The 19,244-nt window shown below is 38.0% G+C and overlaps 1 protein-coding gene across 1 annotated transcript in view; it reads left to right on the forward strand.

Moving 5' to 3' along the window:
• Nucleotides 1-16,445, forward strand: part of DCC (DCC netrin 1 receptor) — a 1,116,938-nt gene extending 1,100,493 nt beyond the window's left edge. Inside the window, exons 28-29 of the mRNA XM_037016530.2 lie at nucleotides 8,716-8,858; nucleotides 11,837-16,445. Of these exons, the coding sequence (XP_036872425.2) occupies nucleotides 8,716-8,858; nucleotides 11,837-11,926 (233 nt within the window). The 3' untranslated portion in view covers nucleotides 11,927-16,445. The remainder of the gene's footprint in view (nucleotides 1-8,715; nucleotides 8,859-11,836) is intronic.
• Nucleotides 16,446-19,244: the final 2,799 nt, after the last annotated feature.

Below are 19,244 nucleotides of genomic sequence, written 5' to 3' on the forward strand. Positions count from 1 at the left end.
ACAGTCTGAGAGAAATCAGACAGATTAAAGCAACCCATTTCTGGGATCTGTTCACATCCCATATGTTCTTTTAACCATAGATAGTCTATAGTCATAAGATTTTGGACTGCTACAACTTGCACCCCTCCCAACTCCTGGTTGAGTTCCAACAATACAGATCCGGTCAAATTCATTGTCTCACTGTCTTAGGTTGTTTGCTAATATTTTATTGAGTATTTTTGCATCTACATTCATCAGGGATATTGGTCTGTAATTTTCTTTTTTGATGGGGTCTTTGCGTGGTTTTGGTATTAGGGTGATGTTGGCTTCATAGAATGAGTTTGGGAGTATTCCCTCCTCTTCTATTTTTTGGAAAACTTTAAGGAGAATAGGTATTATGTCTTCTCTGTATATCTGATAAAATTCCGAGGTAAATCCATCTGGCCCGGGTGCTTTGTTCTTGGGTAGATTTTTGATTACTGTTTCAATTTCTTTGCTCGTAATTGGTTTGTTTAAGTTTTGTGTTTCTTCCTTGGCCAGTCTTGGAAGGTTGTATTTTTCTAGGAAGTTGTCCATTTCTTCTAGATTTTCTAGCTTGTTAGCATATAGGTTTTCATAGTAGTCTTTAATAATTCTTTGTATTTCTGTGGAGTCTGTCGTGATTTTTCCATTCTCGTTTCTGATTCTGTTGATGTGTGTTGATTCTCTTTTCCTCTTAATAAGTTTGGCTAGAGTTTTCAGCCTATTTTTTATAAGAAATAGAATTGATTTTTTCTCCTAGGAGCAAAAAAGCATCTGAATTGCAGTAACTTTAAATAATGAGCTCAAACCTGTTGCTTCTTGTTGCAAATGGGGTTGGAAAAACAGAAAGAAAATTGTTTTTGTGGGGAGCACCTCACAAGGAAGAAGGGGTACAAAAAGAGGAAAGATGTTTGAAGAAAATTTTCTCCTTTTGCATTATTCAACCAAAGAGAAACTCTAAAACCATGCATTACACTTACTATTGTTTTCCAAGCTTCTTTGGTGCTATGACCTTTGTATTTACCTTGGTTCTCCCCTTAGAAGGGAACATGTACCTGGGATCAAGGTAGAAAGGAGAGCACAGATCTATTCATTCATTCTTCCTCCTCCTCCTTGCCATGCCCACCTCCATCCCACCGGTCCCTGCTGTCTTCCCTCCTGTTCTCCATGCTCACTCTCTGCTTCCCTTTCCAGCACTAAGAATGTCTTGTCCACTTTACTCTGCTTTCCGTCAAAGCCAGCTCTGTAGAATTTTATTTTTATTTCTTTTTGTCTAAGAAAGAGCATATACTTTAACAATAATAGTCAAACTCCACTTAGCAGCTGAGTGGCTTTGAACAAGCCCCTTATCTTCTTTGAACTTTGACTCTCCCATCTCTAAGACCTGAGTAATATGTTTTTAAAGGTCTGTTTTTACAGACATTCAAGTCAATATAGGTGAAAGTGTTTTGTTATAGTTTATGTGCCCAGAGGAAAGGGAAAAACTGCCTAAGTTTTACCCATTCTCTCCCTGGATTCCAGTTGAAAGAAACAAAAGAAAAAAAGATGCTATAAGCAAATGGAAATCTAGGGTCCTAGAGACTCATAACTCTGAAATAACTCTGGAATAAGTGGGTAGGAGTAGCTGGGAGGCCTCTTCTTCCCTTCCTGACTGTGCTGTTGGGCATACCAACTGTGAGCTAGAACAGAAGAAGGTAAGACCTGTTTGCCCACCAGAGTCAGACCTTTCCTTGTTAGCATCACAAACACAGCCTTAGGAAAGTTCAAGGCCAGAGAGTCTGGGGTCTTCTTTGTCAGAGCACAGGCAGGTATAAGAATTCAAGTAGTGACCATTAGCACATTAAACCCACCTTTCTCAGAAGGGTGGCTCAATGAAACCCACGTTACTTATCACTCAGAGTAGCCCCCCTTTACACCTTCCATGGGGAGGAGCAGAACGAGGTAGAGAGAAGGTCAGAAACACCTCATTAGCCCACATTTCATGTCCCCCATGTATTTGAGGAGAAATAGGAAGTTTAGGAGAAGACCACAAACCGTCTGTCCCCACAAGTGGCATTTTGATGTATTTAACACCCTTAAAACATAATGCACATAGTAGACTAAATGCTTTAAGGCTGGTGCCAACATATGTTTGAAATGCAGTCACTCATGAGTAATGCCTGAGGCTATCATACCTTTTTGTTCAATATTTTGTGAACATGAAAAGGTTGAAAATATTACACAAAGTATTCTGTGTACGTATTTCTTATTTCTTCCAGAGCCTCAGAAGCTCCTTGTATGTGAGAAGTGAATAGGACTATATGACACTTTTGTATTCCCCCAGACAACCTGAGCCCAGAGTAGTTACTTAATAATAACTACATGTTGGAATAACATTATGGTTCCTGTGGAAACCAGACTGAGAGAGGCCATTTCATTCACCAAGCATGACAGGATGGGTCACAGACAAAGTGGAGAGGAGAACCCAGGCCTCTTCGAATGAACCCATATTAACTTTATTCTTCAGGGTGAAGAAGTGGAAAGTAAGATAGGAAACAGGACAAGGAGGCCAGGATGCAGAAATTCATATTGAAATCCCAATCACGCTGCACCTTGGCCCCCGATGTGACTGGGAGGAGTCTGCTCACTCCATTCCTGCTGAGCTCTCTCTCAGCATTTCTCACCAAGAATCATTTTACTTGGGAGAACCCTCTGCAGGGAGATGCTAGCAGGAGTCTGCACCTGGCAGTCATATATTATGTACCTAATGAGCAAATGAAATGTTTAATAACTGTACTGTGAAAATAAAGCTTAAAACAGTAAATTCCTGCTGAGGCATCTCATCTACAGCTGATGCTCACTGCTGGCCCTTCTCAGAGCTCCCGTATCATTTGCGTTTCCCCCCTCAGTGGGTCCTGCTGAGAAAAGTAACATTAAAACTGAAGTGATGTTCATTCAATTAGTTGTATATCAGTGTAAACCCACTGATTTAGCATTGCAGCACTGTGTGTTCTACCTGAGGGTCGCCTGAAACACTTCTTCAGCATGTATCCTGGCAAGGGGAAATCTATAGTGGCTTTGGCTGGAGCATTTGCAAATTTAAATTTTCCAATTAATCATGGGTAATTTAAACTCACAGTAATTTCATACAGCTTATGTTTAGGTGAACTATTGTTAGTTTGAAATAAAAAAAGCAAAGCAACCATAATGGTTGTTAAGGTGTTTCACTAATAATTTTAAAATAAAATGATGGTGCAACCTTCTAGAAAGCATCCTTTTAAAATCCAATTACAGTAACTTACGATTTAAGGATTTACTTGCTGGAGATTTGTTTGGACTCATTTTCACCAGTTGATTAAACAATGCTTTTCAAATCTTAAAGAGAGCAAAGAAATCCCAATGTAAAGTGAAGTATAGGTAAAAGAGCTTGCACTGTCCTTACTTGTATAATTTTTATAGCTGATAGCCTAAAGATTCAATTAAACTTTATAGATATAAAGAAATCAAGACCCAAAGAACTTAGACTCATGAGCCAAAGTCATAAGACAAAATAAGACTGGGTCTCCTAAGTCCAAGGCTAGGACTCATCCTCAATGTTTGAGTATTTGAGCACTCATTCTGTGCTTGGAGATCATTGTGTAGATCACACACATTTTACTATCATGGAAGAAAAAAAGTAAATAATACAGAAAATCAAATACCTTTTGTCATGACTGGGAACCCCTGTCTTCTCAAAGTCTATCTATAAAGAAACAACCTCTCAGAGCCCCAGGGCTGGCCTTCCTATCTTTTGCTGCCAGTCTCAGCTATGCTCACCTCCCTCTCTGAAAGTGAGGTGGGTTTTCTCGATCACATTCTGAAAGTCATATCTGGAAGTGATCACAGAGAATATTGACTACCAGGTTAAGACTATAAAGTCAGCAGCTGAGAGCTCTTAACTTTTGTCTTTCATTCTCTTTTGCTTTGATATAGTGCTCTGATAAAGCTTGTAGAAGTTCCATTGAAATTATGCACATTTAGACCAATTATCAACATTCACCAGTGTCCAAGCTTAATGCCTCTGAGGTTCAGAATGGAACATGCTGAATCTACTCAGATACAAACACAGCATAGAGACAGAGTTAATGCACAGCCAGGAGCATAGGTGTCAGTTTTCCAACACTAAAATCTTTGTTTTAAAACATCTTTCCCCTTTACAAAAGGGCAATTTTGAGACCAAGGTTGTCTTCCTGGCAGTTGATAAATCTCTCCTGGAAAATTTCCCTCAGTCTTTTCTTTAACTCCCCATCCAGGAAAAGAAAAACATTCAAGGCCATATAATACATCCTACAAACCTGCTAATAATGAACTCCAAGAGACTGTTAGGTTCTTTGCCTGTACTGGAATTTCATTGAAATTAATGCTACCTCAGTCTCTTGATCTCCAGGGACCTCAGTGTTCTTTTCAACAAAATAAAGGGAAGGTCAGCAGATGAACTCCAAGAGCCCTCGAGGTTCCCACATGCTAAATTTCTTTGAATCTGTGAATATTACTTGAGAAAAGGCAGTCATTTGAGACTTAAATATTCTGTGTGGTCTTCAAGCTGAGGCAGTATCTTCAATTCCTTTTGTAAAATGCACAGTGTCTTACATATTGTTCAGCACTCTGTAGGTTCTGAATGTGTAACTGTTGCCTGGACACTAGATAAAATCTATTGTTATATGATCTTCTTTGTAATGGGTTTGAGTTATGGTACTCTTTAGGCATACCGGCATCTTATGGTAATAATATAAGTGTCCCCAATGCCAATATACTATAGTGTGGATTTGCCCAAGTTTTTAGGATCCTGGACAGAAAATACAACAATAAAATATACTTTTATAATAAGAATGTAATTTCTTGACATGCAAGGCTGCAAAAAGAAAAAAAGTCAAAGAAATAGCAAGGAATTAAATAGAATAGTCTGATAAATTCTAAAAGATGTTTATTCTTATGTGCTTCCCAGTATAAAAGAGGCCCAGCCTGTCTGAAGTTCCTATTCCCCTTGCCATTTGCTTTTTCTTTTGTGAGTCTATTTGTAGATATGGTGAATTTATTTGCAGAACATGTTAGACACGCATATGTTTGGTTAAGTGTTAAATTGTAAATTTTTCAGACCTAGTTTAGTCTATTAAAAAATTTAAAAGCTAAAAATTAAAAGTAAATAAAATAAAACATGTAGATTTCATTGTCAAGTAGACCTAAGTCAAAGTTGTAGCCAAAAAATACATAAATAAAATATACATACAAAAAATATGATAGTTCTTAAAATGCACCTGCTCTATTAAAACGGGGAAGGGAGGGGTGACTCATGGAATATGCTAAGAGAAACAGCTTTCTGTGGCAATAAAGCAAAACTTTGGTTAAACAGAACATTGTGAACATTCTAGAAGGGAAGATAAACATAATTCAGAAAATGTAACTCAAAGTAGGTGTTCGTTAGGTACATTGTTAGTGTGTACCAGTACTCTGCGAAAACTGCTCTTTAAATCTTCTACTTTCACTTAAGTAATCATCTACAATATTAATGTGAATCACACATGTCGGAGCACCTGGAGGGCCATTTGATAGCATCTTTCTGCCGGGGTGTGCAGTGTCTGCCTTGGTATTTGGGTCTACAATGAGGTCAGCTTCATGAATACCGCCTTTATAGTCAGAGGCTAAAGAGAAAAGATAGAGCTGGACTTAATATCCAAATGGTTTGTTCACATCCTATGGGGACCAGCTGGCATTCCCTTCTCCAGAAGAATGAAGCTGTGCCTACTATCCGACCAGAGGAAATTAGTAGAAAAAACAACATATATGACAAACCCAAAATGACTTAGGGCATAGCAGTCAGTACCACATTTCTATGGCTATTTTGTTTTACCCAGTCTCATCCATCACATTAAATTAATGATGTTAATTCAAATTGTACTATTTTTATAAAACTTCACTATTTAATTTTATGTGTGTTTTGGTTTTATAGCATAGTAAAATAACTACAAGCTTACAAAGGCTGTACCGTTTTATGTTTGTGTATATTTAAACAACATTGTAATAAAAGTAGTTCAAACCATTGTCAGAGCTTATTAGAGTTTTGTTTTTCTCTTTTTATTAAAACTTAATTCAACCATGAGAAACCATAATACAATGAATAGTTTCTATTCTCAAGTTACTTATAGTCTTTGAACTGTATTTCATATTCTTTTACGTTGCTTTTTCAAAAATCTCTTTTAAATTGGGTGGGCTAGATCAACATTTTAATAAAACTTTATTTTGCTCAGTACAGTTGGACAGACATTGATGCAAATTCTTACTCTGTTTGCCCTCCTCTAAATGTGTGAATTTGATCAAATTACTTAATTTCTCTCTGCTTTGGTATACTCATATGTGAACTGGAAATAATATTTAGCAGAATTGTTAGTTAAATATTAATAGCTAGCCCTCTTTGAAAAAGTTGCAGGGGTCAGTCACTTTAAATACACAATCTTATTTAATTCTCACAAATTATCATTCCCACTTGACAGATGAAGAAATAGCAAAAGATGTTAAGTTAGTTGACTAAGGGATTACATGGCTAGTATATAATGGAGTTTTCCAATATCTGAATGTAGATAGGATTTATAAATCTCAAATTCTTCCCCACTATGTTATTTTGCCTCAAATGAATTAAACTGCTTAGCATCTGTCATAGTAGACACTCAGTAAATAAATTTCCTCTGAAGAAAACAATTAATGTTACTCCTGTCTATTTCTTTCCATCTGAGCTACCAAAAACCTAAGATCACCCTCTAGTGATAAATCACTCCAAATGTGAACTTTTGATCACTGAAGTTTAAGAAAAGAGTGAAAAGATTATAAATGTGAAGAAATGACATGCAGAAGAATGAGAAAAAGTTCCTGTGTTAGGATTTATCCCTTATTTTGCTGAGCATATAGCAAATTGCTGGCCTATTACATTATGTGCATTATTTTTTTCCCAATGAGCAAATTCCTCCTGTTTCTCTGATTGTAGGATAACCTCTAAGTTTTATTTATTTATTTAATACACACATTTTTGTTTTCTTTATTCAGGTTATTAGTTTTGATATTTTAATAGTTTGAAATGGGTTCCCAGAAATAAAATCCAAGTTTCTATCATTACAACTTATTATAGGAAATAAGGGTACAAATTCAAATGACATGATTTTCATCATCTTCCAGCAACAAATTAGGGTGTCAGCTGGGATTTCCTGTTCTTCCTTTAGTCCATATTTTAAAATCTACATATTTACAAAATAAAATCAGTTACCCAAGGTGACCTTTGACTATTTATGTCAGTCATCACAAACATGCTATTTTAGGTAACAAAGGGGTAAAACTGGAGGAGAATGAGGCCAGAAAAGAGATCAGAATAAATACCCTAAAAAACTGAGATTTGTGAGAGATGCCCTCTCAACAACAACAACAAAAAAAAACTGAGATTTGTAAAGGGGCACGTTATGTGACCACAGGCAGTCAGCGCTCTCAGGCATTAGTTCCTGAGAAAAGGTGTTCCAGAAGCACTCCTCCCAAGGGAATTAAACTCCTTAGGAGAAACCTCTTAAAGACTCTGGCCTCTTCGGCAACCAGTCAGGTATGATTTCCCACATAAACTGCACTTAGGAACTTTGCACTCTACCTGCTGTCAGCCACAGCTCCCGCAGTCTGTAGAGGGGGTGCAGCCCATGTTGGGATAACTCTGTCTCTAAACCTGGACAATGTGCACCTCTGAGTTTTATTAACTACGATTATGTTTAGTCAAACAAAAATTTTTCCCCCAAATACATAGTACAACATTCAGATGATTAGAATTCAAATGTCATCACTGCTGATAGAAGAGAATAAAGGCAAATTTCTTCACAAGGTTTAATTCAATAACTTTTATACTGAGTTTTGAGATACATAGCTAAGAATAACCAAAGTCCTTAGGTATGTGACGTATAGTAGGGGATTCAATAACCCTTAATCAAATTTTTATTTCAGGCTATAAGGACAAATTATATTACTGCTATAAGCTAAGCAGGATTTATAAGGTAAATGTCAGACCTAAAGAGAAAAGTACCCATTGTTTATAACAGATGGAAATGTCATCTAGTTGAAACTTGGCAGTTTCCTCAAATGATTTTCATGAGCATTAGAATGTCCCTTATTGAGAGAAACTATACCAATCAGGACAGAATAATATCTTTTTTTTTAATCTAAAAGAGAATTAGTAATGAGATTCTATCAGTTTAGCCATGAAGGACTTTACTTTTGCGGTGACATCTAATACCCAGATGTAGACCAAAGCAACCATCTCTTTTAACTGAGCAGATATTCCCTGGTATTCTTAAACAATTTACACTTGATTTAGGTAGGTTACCACAAGGCTTTCTCACCCAGAGCTGAGGTTGGCACCAAATGAACTTGGCTGACATTGTACAGGGTATGATGAACTGTCTGGGGCTTCCAGGCAACTTTTTACATTGTGATTTGGAATCCCCTTGAAATTACATATATCTGGTAGAGCATCATCTGCAGAGGCCTCATCAGAATGTGTCTTCCATTCAGTAGTAAAATGAGCCCATTCACCGTGTCATAATTCATTTCTATACTTCAGAATGAGCAATAATCTAAAATCAATACCACCCCACTGGAGTAGGCTTGCATGCTTGAGAGATGATTCCCCAGAACATTATATACATGACTTTTATCACTCTGTGTTTTCTGTTTCAGGGCCTACTCTTCCCAAGACTCATGTTAAAACAGCCTCCCTGGGGCTGGCTGGAAAGGCAAGATCTCCTTTGCTTCCTGTATCCGTGCCAACAGCCCCTGAGGTGTCTGAGGAGGGCCACAAGCCAACAGAGGATCCAGCCAATGTAAGGCCGTCCTTGGAATTCATGTTGCATCAGGTGAAGCAGGGACTGGTGCTATGCTTAAAGGTAGTCTTAGAAATACAGGCAACGACTACAGGAGGTGTGGCTTTACATACATGCGTATATATCTATAGACGTGTGTATATGTATTTCCTTCCAGCGGGATGAAATACGTTGGCACACCTGGAAATAAGACTATGTAATTATTCTTCAAAATAAAAAAAATAGAAACAAAAAGCTACACTGTAAGGGGTTTTCTGAATCTACTATTCAAGTCACTTCCAAAGTCATAATAGCCTACAAATATAGAACTGACAAGAAGAAAATGCAAAATGGAGAAGTGAAGGAAGGTGTTTAAGAAGAAAAAAAGAGAAGGAGCTAACATTTAGAAAATAAGAGGAGCAAGTTTAATTATTTGAGAGAAATAGTTTACTAATGAAGGGGAGAAGCTAATAAGCAGATCAAATTAGAAAACTCAGAAAGAAAATCAAAAGACCCCAAAAATCTAAATTTTGAGAAAGCAAACAGATCTCCTAAAAATGTACTATAAAGAAGATTTTTAAAAGGTGTTGCCTAAACACAGATTTAGAAAACTCTAGAGTGTTTCTGAATATAATTCAAGAGAAAACATTTAAGAGAATGCCAAGGAAATAACACATCACATACCTTGAAAAATCAGAATGCTCGAAGGGGAAGAGAAAATGGAAAAAACAGGTTAACATCATCTCATCTGGAAGAACAATAAATTTTTTCTTGATTTTATTGTTTCAGTACTACAACCAATAAAATATTTTAACTACATAGAAACCAGAGAATATAGATATGTGTATATAGGTGACTGTTTGTATTACTTTTTGAATACTTAAGAAAGACTCAAATTTATAAGAACCTAGTGCACTACTTTGTCAGGATATGGCTGTTTATTGCAGAGTCTCAGGACTGATGGCCATTTCCCAAGTCAGATCCAATACCTACATTTATTTAATATTTCTCATCTCAGAAGGAATCATGTCAGGTGGCCCATTTTTGCATTTAAGATTGACTCCAAGGAGAGAAAGCCAAAGGTATAATATAAAGAGCAGTAAAATTATATATTAAGGGAAATGAAGCAAATAATCTACATCACACTGTCTTATAGAAATGTGATGTGAACTATACATGTAATTTTAAAATTGCTTAGAAGCCACATTAAAAGATGTAAAAATAAATGAGATTAATTTTAATACCTTTTATCTAACCCAATATTTCCAAAATACTATGATTTCAACATACCATAAATGAAAAAAATCAATAAGATAGTCTATGTTGTCTGTACTAATTGTTTAGAATCTGATATGTATTATATACATACAACACATCTCAATTCAGACTAGCCACATGTCAAAACTCCAGTAGTTACTGGCCAGTGATTGTTCTATTGGACAATAAGGCCTAGAGAATTCAAGAAAAACAATCCAAAAAGCCAACACAACATTTTGGGAAATAAATTACCAATTAAGGACCTCACTTCAGCTTCCTTGCTCTTATAAAGACCAGTCTTTTGAACCAAACTGACAACTTTTCAATCCCCATCAAGCTTTGGAGATGACATACTATATGACCAAATCACTCCTTGGTATGCTGAGATTCCTATCATCTCCAACAGGCTTAATACCATGCATTTTGAGCTGTTTCTTTAGTAGCTGGAGTGAGTTGGCGCCTATCCCTCCATGTGACCTCCCCCTTGTTTTCTTGGGATCAAGCATATTTAATCAGCAGGATTAGATGTGCCTTCTGCCAGTAATGCTTTCTGGCCTATGCAGAGCTAGAAATCATGACTCAGGCCTCATTGGTTCAATAACTTAATCAAATGAATGGGCTAGCCAAGAATAATTCGGTAGTTCTCTATTAGTCAAGACAAAAGTTATGTTGAGGGAAAAAAAACAACACTTATTGGCCACTTACTACTAATTTGTTGAATACTCCCAACCACCCAATAAGGAAAGCTTGCTATTCCCGTTTGTCAAATAAGGAGACAGACTCAAAAACAACCAAGTATGTAAAAGAACTAGGATTTAAATCAACACCACAGCCTTGTTTCCTGTACTGGCTGACGTAAGAATTACCTGGAGAGCTTTAAAGAGAGAGAGAAAGAGGTTCTAACCCTCCTATACTTGCTGAATCAGAATCCCTGAGGTGAGTGACTAGGGGATCTGTGATAACTAATAGTCCAGTGTCACTAATGACCTGATTCTGGGGCGCCCAGTAAGTGAGAGTTGCAGAGTACATGCCCTTGACTTCTGGAGTTCTACATCTTTATTTTGCCTACCAGTCGAATTGTGCTGTAACGTTACCTTTGCAACTATAAATGGACCAACTCTGGTTTGGAGTTAGAATTTTGTTTCTGCACACAAACTAAAGTCATAATCCTCAGACCTTTCACTGTTCAAGACAAAGCCCATTAAGCTCCTACAGTACAATGTGCCTATGTTGTTTTGCAAAGAAAAGAAAGCTGCTGATCTAAATTTTGTTTCTATCCTGATGGATGACCTATGGAAAGGAAAAGGAGTGACATATTGAATTTTCACTGTGGGCCAGACTCTGTGACAGTCACAAGACATGTCACAGGATGCTCAGGATAGCCTGTGAAATAGATATATCATCATCACCATTTTATAGCTGAGGATAACTGTACATCAGAGAGGTTCACTAACTTGTCCATGATTACACAGCCAGTGATTGGTAGAACTGGATTTGAAATAAGATTTTTTTGACTCTTATAGCAGGGATGAAGTCAGTGAAATCATATGCAGCCATTCATCACCACCTCTTACTTACCAGCGTCTTTATTCGATGACTATACTCTGAGCACAACTGCTGGCTGCAGGCCCGTGTGTCAAATCTGAGAATGCAGAGTAAGCCAATTAGATGGCTGCTGCCTTCATTAAAGGAATGTCTCAGTACTCACCTGGACTAACTCTTTGCTCTCATCCTCTCTGTAGGTGTATGAACAAGATGATTTGAGTGAACAAATGGCAAGTTTGGAAGGGCTAATGAAGCAACTTAATGCCATCACAGGCTCAGCCTTTTAAAAAATGTATTGCTGAATCGATGAGGTGAATTTTCTGGGAACTTTCCAGCATACCAGTTACCCATATACAGCACACCTGTGTCCAAGAACTCTAACCAGTGTACAGGTCAACCATCAGGACCGCCCACTTACAGAAGATCCTGAAGCAGTCCAGAAGGAATGTGTTCCCTTCTTTCACAGGCATCAGGAATTTCAAAACGGTGACTATGAGGTCCCTAAACAAAAGCAAAGATCCATCTTCACTGCAATGTCAAAGTGTAAGCTGCTAGCCTAGTCCTGAGTCTTTGCCACTGCAGTGACTACACTGTCATAACGAATGCTTACATTTTCCTTCATTGGGGCCCGTCGCTTCTTTACGTGTAGGTCTGGTCTTTACAAAATGCGAGTGCATTATTTCAGCCTGTACCGTGCCATGGTAAATCAGTGCAAGCTCACTATTTTGTTTTCAACTTTAAAGTACAAAGTACCCAGGGGAATCCTCTCACTATACAGCACCAAAGGATTGGATGTTTTCCTGACAGCACAAAAAGTAAATAAGTAAACAAAAAGCAGCTAATGCTTATGTTTTACAATTCAGACATTCATCTTGCCCAAGTGGTGGATATTAGCAAGTGGCTATAAAATTCACCCATTTTAGTATTTGTAAAGCCACCCTTGGCTAACATTTATGTCTGCAGGCAGGAACATACAAATCTGCCGCTAGTGGCATGCCGCCAGCAGCAGTCAACTTCCTGAAAGAGGATACAATATGCACTCTTCCCAGACACTGACATTATGTGCATAAGCTTGTAACAGGACGCTTTTCAATTTGGGTGGCTCTTGTGCCATACCACACTGTGATGACATTTCAAAGCTCCACCACGGCCATCTTCCCCAGGAGTCTGGCCCCAAGAGACCCCTCTTCCGCCCTGTCCCTTTCCGAGTTCTCCTTGGCAGCCAGCCTCGGAGGAGGTGGCCAGCTTCACACATCACGTGGCCTGCCCAGCACCCAGTAACCCCCTATGGAAAGGGCAGACTCCCTGAGAACAGGCCCTGAGGAAGGAGAGGGAAAGGAAGGCATTTTCAAGCAGTACTTCCTCCTGAGTGATGTCACTTCCGCCAACAGGGTCCTCGCTGACTTAGAGCGAGGCAGGGTTGGTAAGTGGCAATGACTAGGCTCTGCTACCAAGGGAACCTTCCATGCCTTTCCTGCCCAGGGTCCGAGAAGATCAGAGGGGAGGGCACCACTTAACATTTCTGACACATCATAAAGCCAGTGGACGCTTTTCAAAGCTGCGTCCTCATTGTGAGCTAGAATTCTAAACTTCTATTGCCATGTTTATCTATGGCTTGGAACTAGGTGACGTTAAGAACATTGTGTGTGCACCCTGTCAGTTTCTGAATTTTCAACTGCATTTGGAGTTAATCCTGTTTATGCAGCTGAATCGCCAAAAGGGGGCTAGTTTGCATATTTATCACTTAGATGACTTGAAAAACCAATAAGAGAGTTTCAGCTGAATTATTCCTTTCAGCTCTGCCTTTGATTTCAAGCTTGAGTAGGTCATAATTTTAAAAGAGCATGGAAGGGATAGGATCTTTACAACCTAATAGCTCCTTTTATTAGGTGGGTAATTATATATGAATCCCTGAATAAAATATTTTGAGCAAAATGGCACTGTAACAGAAGTAATAATTCAGATTATTTTTTTACAGTTTTATGTCGAGAAGGAAATCTGATGTCAAAGAGAGGGCTTGTTCAAATGGTTCATTAGAAAGTCTGGTCCATTTGTGAAATTGTTCCTCTGACAAGAGTGCTTGTTCGATTTACTAAGATTTTCTGGAAGTCCTTCTGAGGAGCTAAGTGACATTATTCTGTGGGGCAGTTCATTCTTGTAATCTTGGACACTTCAGGAGACAACCCTCTGCCGACCTGGAACAAGGCATTTCCTAACATAATACTGAATCTTGCAGAAATAATCCATTGCTTAAGAAAAATGTTCATTAGGCTAGCCTTACCTTCTCAAGGTTCTGGAATGGCCTCCCCTTTCTAGTTCTCACAAACAGGAGCATTCTCTGAAGGCATCTGACACCCAAAGAAGGTCATGCCGAGTGCTCAACTTGGAATTGGCTGCAAAACTCAAATTTCAGGGATTGAGTCAAATCTTCAAACCGTAGACTGTATGTGGACAATCAAGAGAACTGGCGCTTTCACAAAATTCTAGACAGCTCTAGTCGAAGTCAATGACATTAGGAAATAAAATTTTAAAAATACATGAAAACACACATTATTTGTTTTCAGTGTGTATTTCTGCTGCATGCTCTTGAAACTTTCTTCATTAAACAATTAAACTTTCTTCATTAAATGTAGTGCTTTATTTTAGTAACTGGCAATGCTAACAAGCCTTAGCTTCACACCTTGAAAATGGCACTACATTTATATTCTCTCAAAAGACTCTTACATGATTGCCCAATGGTTTAATATGCAATGGCTTCACCACAATTTCTGTACAATTCTGCTCCCCACTCTCTCAAATAGTTCGTGTATGTGTACAACTGCCTGTCCAAATTTTCAGGTAACTTTAATTTTCCAGTCTCCTGATCTCTTGACAAACAATTTGTGAATACTGCAAGATAGCTTCTATTTTGCTCGTACTCCAAGTCTAGTTCTTAACATATAGGGCTCTTTAAGCTCATAAATCTCTCCGACTCCCATATGACAGTGCTTGAGAGCAAACCAGCAGCTCTACCACCAGGACTCATTTCTGCCTGAAAAAAGAAGAAAATAAAACTTGGCAGTGCATGCTCAGGCCTCCCCTGCACTGTGCCAAACTGTCGACCATGAGCCTCCTCTGGAAAAAGTTCAGTATTTTTCTTTTCTATTTTATACAGATAAGAATGTTATTTTCTTTCCTCTAGAAATGTCTGCATTTGTTAAACTCACAAAAATGCATGTAGCTCAAGATGCATAAGGCATATTTTGGAGGATGCTTTAGCCAAAGTTAAATATTTCTTAGTGATTCATATTCAATAAGAAACCCAGTTGGAGCTACCACTCTGTAGAACAGAGAAGCTTCTAGAATATTTAAATAATGGAACTTTACATTTGGGTATTACAAAATGTACACTCAAATGAACAGTCTGGAAACATGTCAAGCCAGGGATAAAAGAGGTGAGTTTATTAAGGCTTCCTGTCAGGGGTTGGATATAGCATTATTCCCTCAAAATAAGGGTTGTTCAAACCGACATGTACAACCAGCCCTCTGACGTCGGAGAGCTGCCCAGCATTAGTGTGTCTTTCCAGACAATATTTGGAAACAATTTGTCTTTCCAGACAAAATTTCGACACTCACTGGCTTTTCATAAAAGGGTCTCTAAGTACAGTTGTTTCTGGAAGCCTTCATTGTCTGTGCTTAAAGATGGTGGCTCATTCTCGTCTGCCTTTTTGATACATCTGTCTGTTGACTTTGTTTAAAGAAACATCTTAAGGTCTTTCCAAATGTATAGAGCATCTCATACACAGCAACAGCTGTCATTCCAACCGAGAAAGGCCACCTCTGAAGTGACCCTTACCAGTTTAGATGAAATTATATCCAGACTCAGACTTCTGATGGTTTTAGAATGTCCATTTCTAGTGCACTAGAGAGAGAAAAAGAATTCTCCAGTTTTGTTTTTTAAAGAAAGCAAAATCATCTGAACTTTAAAACAGATGAGGAGCAAGGTTGCTCTCCCTTCCTCAACCAGTTTCCTTCAGACAACCACAGACCATCCTGAAGACCAGACGCTAGTTCCCCAGCCTGCTCATAACCATATATGCAATACAGAGCCCACAACATTCTAGGCTATGCTAACAAGCCTTAGCTTCACACCTTGAAAATGGCACTGTGCAGAAGCAGTCACACGCCCAACTCCACAATCTCTCTTTTTAAACTCACTTTCTGCATTTTACTTATAATTTCTATTTCGCTAGTGACTTTCAGAAATCACTTTAGTGCCGTACAGAAGTTTTTCACTCGATTCCAACATTTAAATTAAATTGGATTCTTGGGACAATCATAAATATTTTGTATGCTATTCCATTCCATCAAAAAATATGCATTCCCTCGCCTCAGTGTGTCTTGCTGTCCAAATACATGCTTCCAAAAGGTACTGATTCTGAAAAGAAATGCTGAGTATTTCCAGGTTGGTGAGGTTATATAGACCAAATACCATGCCCATATCAGTCAATACATCTCACTTCTGGGCTCTCTGTTCCCAGCATTGTTAACGTTCACTTGGCAGACTTCTAGTTGCACTCTGTGAAGGATCTCTTCTGCTCTCAGTAGACAGCCTTTGTATATTGTCATCCTCTAATTTTTTGTTGGCTAGAGAGCAACAGCAAAACTGTACAAGGCGTCAACACAGACGCATGGGCCAAGGGACCTCACTGTTTGCTGAAAGTGTATCTGCAGATGAAAGAGAGGAATGTTGAGGAGGAGGAAAATGCTGTTTTTTATTATTGTAGGGTAAACCTGACAATTCTGAACTTTGTCAATTGTCAGCTTGTTTGGGGGATGGGTGGGTGGGGTACGGGGTGTACTTTTTATAAGTAATATTTAATTTATTATTTAGAGTGGCTTCTTTTTGGATAATTTATGATTAAAAAAAAGGGAGATCTGGTTGGGAATCTAGGTACGGCTATTAAAGCTGCAGTGTTCCATATCTCAGAGGGACCACTTTGGGAACGCATTGTCCTTTACTGAGTGTGAGGACAGTCCCAGGCAAAGCCATGAAGCTCCATCACCTCCGCCTTCTCCCTTTCCTGGGTCATTCAAGCAAGACACCACCAAACCCTACAGTATTCTGATAGTATTTTGCAGATAAATGCTACTCATTCTCTCAAAGGGCTTTGCAATTCAAGCAAATTGTTAGTGTGCTAGTGGTAGGTTTATTTGGTAGAAATGGGTATACTACAGCTTTAACTAGCCTTAGTGGAAAAAGAAATTTTTTTGTTGCAACAAAACACCTTTTTAAAAAAGGTATTTTGAGCCTACAAAGAGTTTCTTTATATTGTCAGACTCTAGCATTGTTAACCAAATTAGACTAGTGATTGCAACATTTAAGTGTAAATCTTGTTCTATGAGAAGGGAAATTGCCTACAGTTTAAAACAATGACTGTTTCTACACACGATCTTGTATACTACTACATGAGGAAAAGGGGTTTTGTAATTCACTGTAGAACAGTCTCATATTCATTTTTTATAGAAATGTTATTCCAATGGTGCATTTTTTTGTTTAATAAATAAAGTTTTGATACAAAGTTCTTTTTCATGTTATTTCTATTTAGCGACTGACACTAAATGCACCCCACCCTAATCGCAGCCTGTCTGTTCTTATCCTCTGCATACCCTTTTTGATGTCTGTGGCAGACGTTTTCAATGATCTGGGAACCTTGGGTCCTTATACCACTTCCATGCACGCGTCTAGGGTAGTTTCAGTCCCAACAGCTAATACCCAAGTCTTTTTGTTGGAGGGCTGCCTCAGGCTGCCAGAACTTGCTTTTGCTTGCATTCTTAAGAGAGCTGGAAATGCCCATCACACCTCATGAATAGCTGGTAAATACTCCAGGCCCTTTGACTGAAACAACTGAAGTGAAAGCCAACTCATCGCTCAAGTTCCCCTGCAGACCTGAGCCTGCGTCTCTCTTTGTGGACAGATACTGCTCCAAAATATTGCACCCTAGATAGTCTCCCCTTGTCTGGCTCACCTATCTTTCTCTTTCCCTCTCCTTCCATTCCCCTAATGGTTTCTTGTGGAAGCACTTCATAATATATCACTCTTACACAAATCTTTGTATCAGTCTGTTTTGAAGAATTAATGCAAGACAAGACCCTACTATCTTTCTTTCCATTTCAACACACCAGCACTAAATAAATGCAACATTCCTCCTCCTCCATCCTCCAGATGTTTCATTCTTACAGTATTGACAGCAAAACAAGGGACACATATGAATTGAACACTATTTTATACTGTGAGTACTGACAGATTAAGTTGGGCATATAATCTGTTGTTTAATAGAAAGTCATGTATTATTAAGTTTCATTAACTCTTTTGGACAAGCAGAGAACTAAGTAAGTTATTGCTTGAAAGCAACATATCACAGATGACAAGTGGGGCTTTAAGGTCATCTAGTTTTTCCCATTTTCTTCAACTCATAATCATTCAATCTAGAGAAAAAAAAAATGTGTTGAAGATGGCCAGGGACCTGGAGAAAATGGAAACCTTGTGCACTACTAGTGGGAAGGTAAACTAGTACAGCCACTGTGAAAAACAGTATAATTTTTCAAAAACCTCCTCAAGAAATTAAACAAAGATCACCATCTGATCCAGCAAATCCACTTGAGGGTATGTATCCCAAAGAATGGAAAGCAGGGACTCAGACATTTGGACATCCATGTTCATACCAACATTATTCACAATATCCAACAGATGAAAGCAACCCGAGCCTTCATCAACAAATTAATACCACATAAACAAAAGTGGTATAACCATACAATGGAATATTATTAAGCCCTAAAAAGGAAGAACATTCTGACACAAGCTACAACATGAATTAACTTTGAGGATGTTATGCTAACTGAAATGAGCTCATCACAGAAGAACAAACAGTGTTTGATTCTACTTATTACAAGGCATCTAAACTAGTCAAATTCAAAAAGACAGAAAGTAGAATGGTAGTTGCCAGGAGCTTGGAAAATAGGGGACTGAGGAATAATTGCTTAATAGGTACAGAAGATGAAAAATTCTGGAATTGGATGGTGGTGATAGTAGCATGATGTGAATGTACTTTAGGCTACTGAACTGTACACTTAAAATGGTTAAAATGGTAAATTTTATGTATATTTTGTCACAATTTGTAAAGCTCTCCAAATGGGGATACTCTAGAGCCATCTTCTACAAATGTTGATATTTATTCTCTGACTCCTAAAATACAAATATGTTAACAGCAAAATGCTAAAGAAGATTGATATACCAGAAGTAAAACCAACGTATTTACCACAGTCTAATTTATCTCACATGTTATGCTATCATATTCAATTTATGCAATCATATCTTAGAAAAAAAATGTCATAGAAGCTATCATAGAAGGCTATCAGAGATGATTATCTCCATGGTAAACTGGTTGTTTAAAGAAAAAATGTATTACTGGTTTCTAACCTAAAGACTAGAAGGCTAAGGATAAACTACTCTGTCCAATGCAGTTATTTTCATGGGAAGGATTTTGGAGTGGTCAAAGAATAAAATACTCTCTGTCTTAAATACCTCATGATGCTATAATAAAGGTAGATAGTAAATCACGTTAA

The sequence above is a fragment of the Manis javanica genome, chromosome 9 (assembly GCF_040802235.1).
Source record: "Manis javanica isolate MJ-LG chromosome 9, MJ_LKY, whole genome shotgun sequence".
Lineage (NCBI taxonomy): Eukaryota > Metazoa > Chordata > Mammalia > Pholidota > Manidae > Manis > Manis javanica.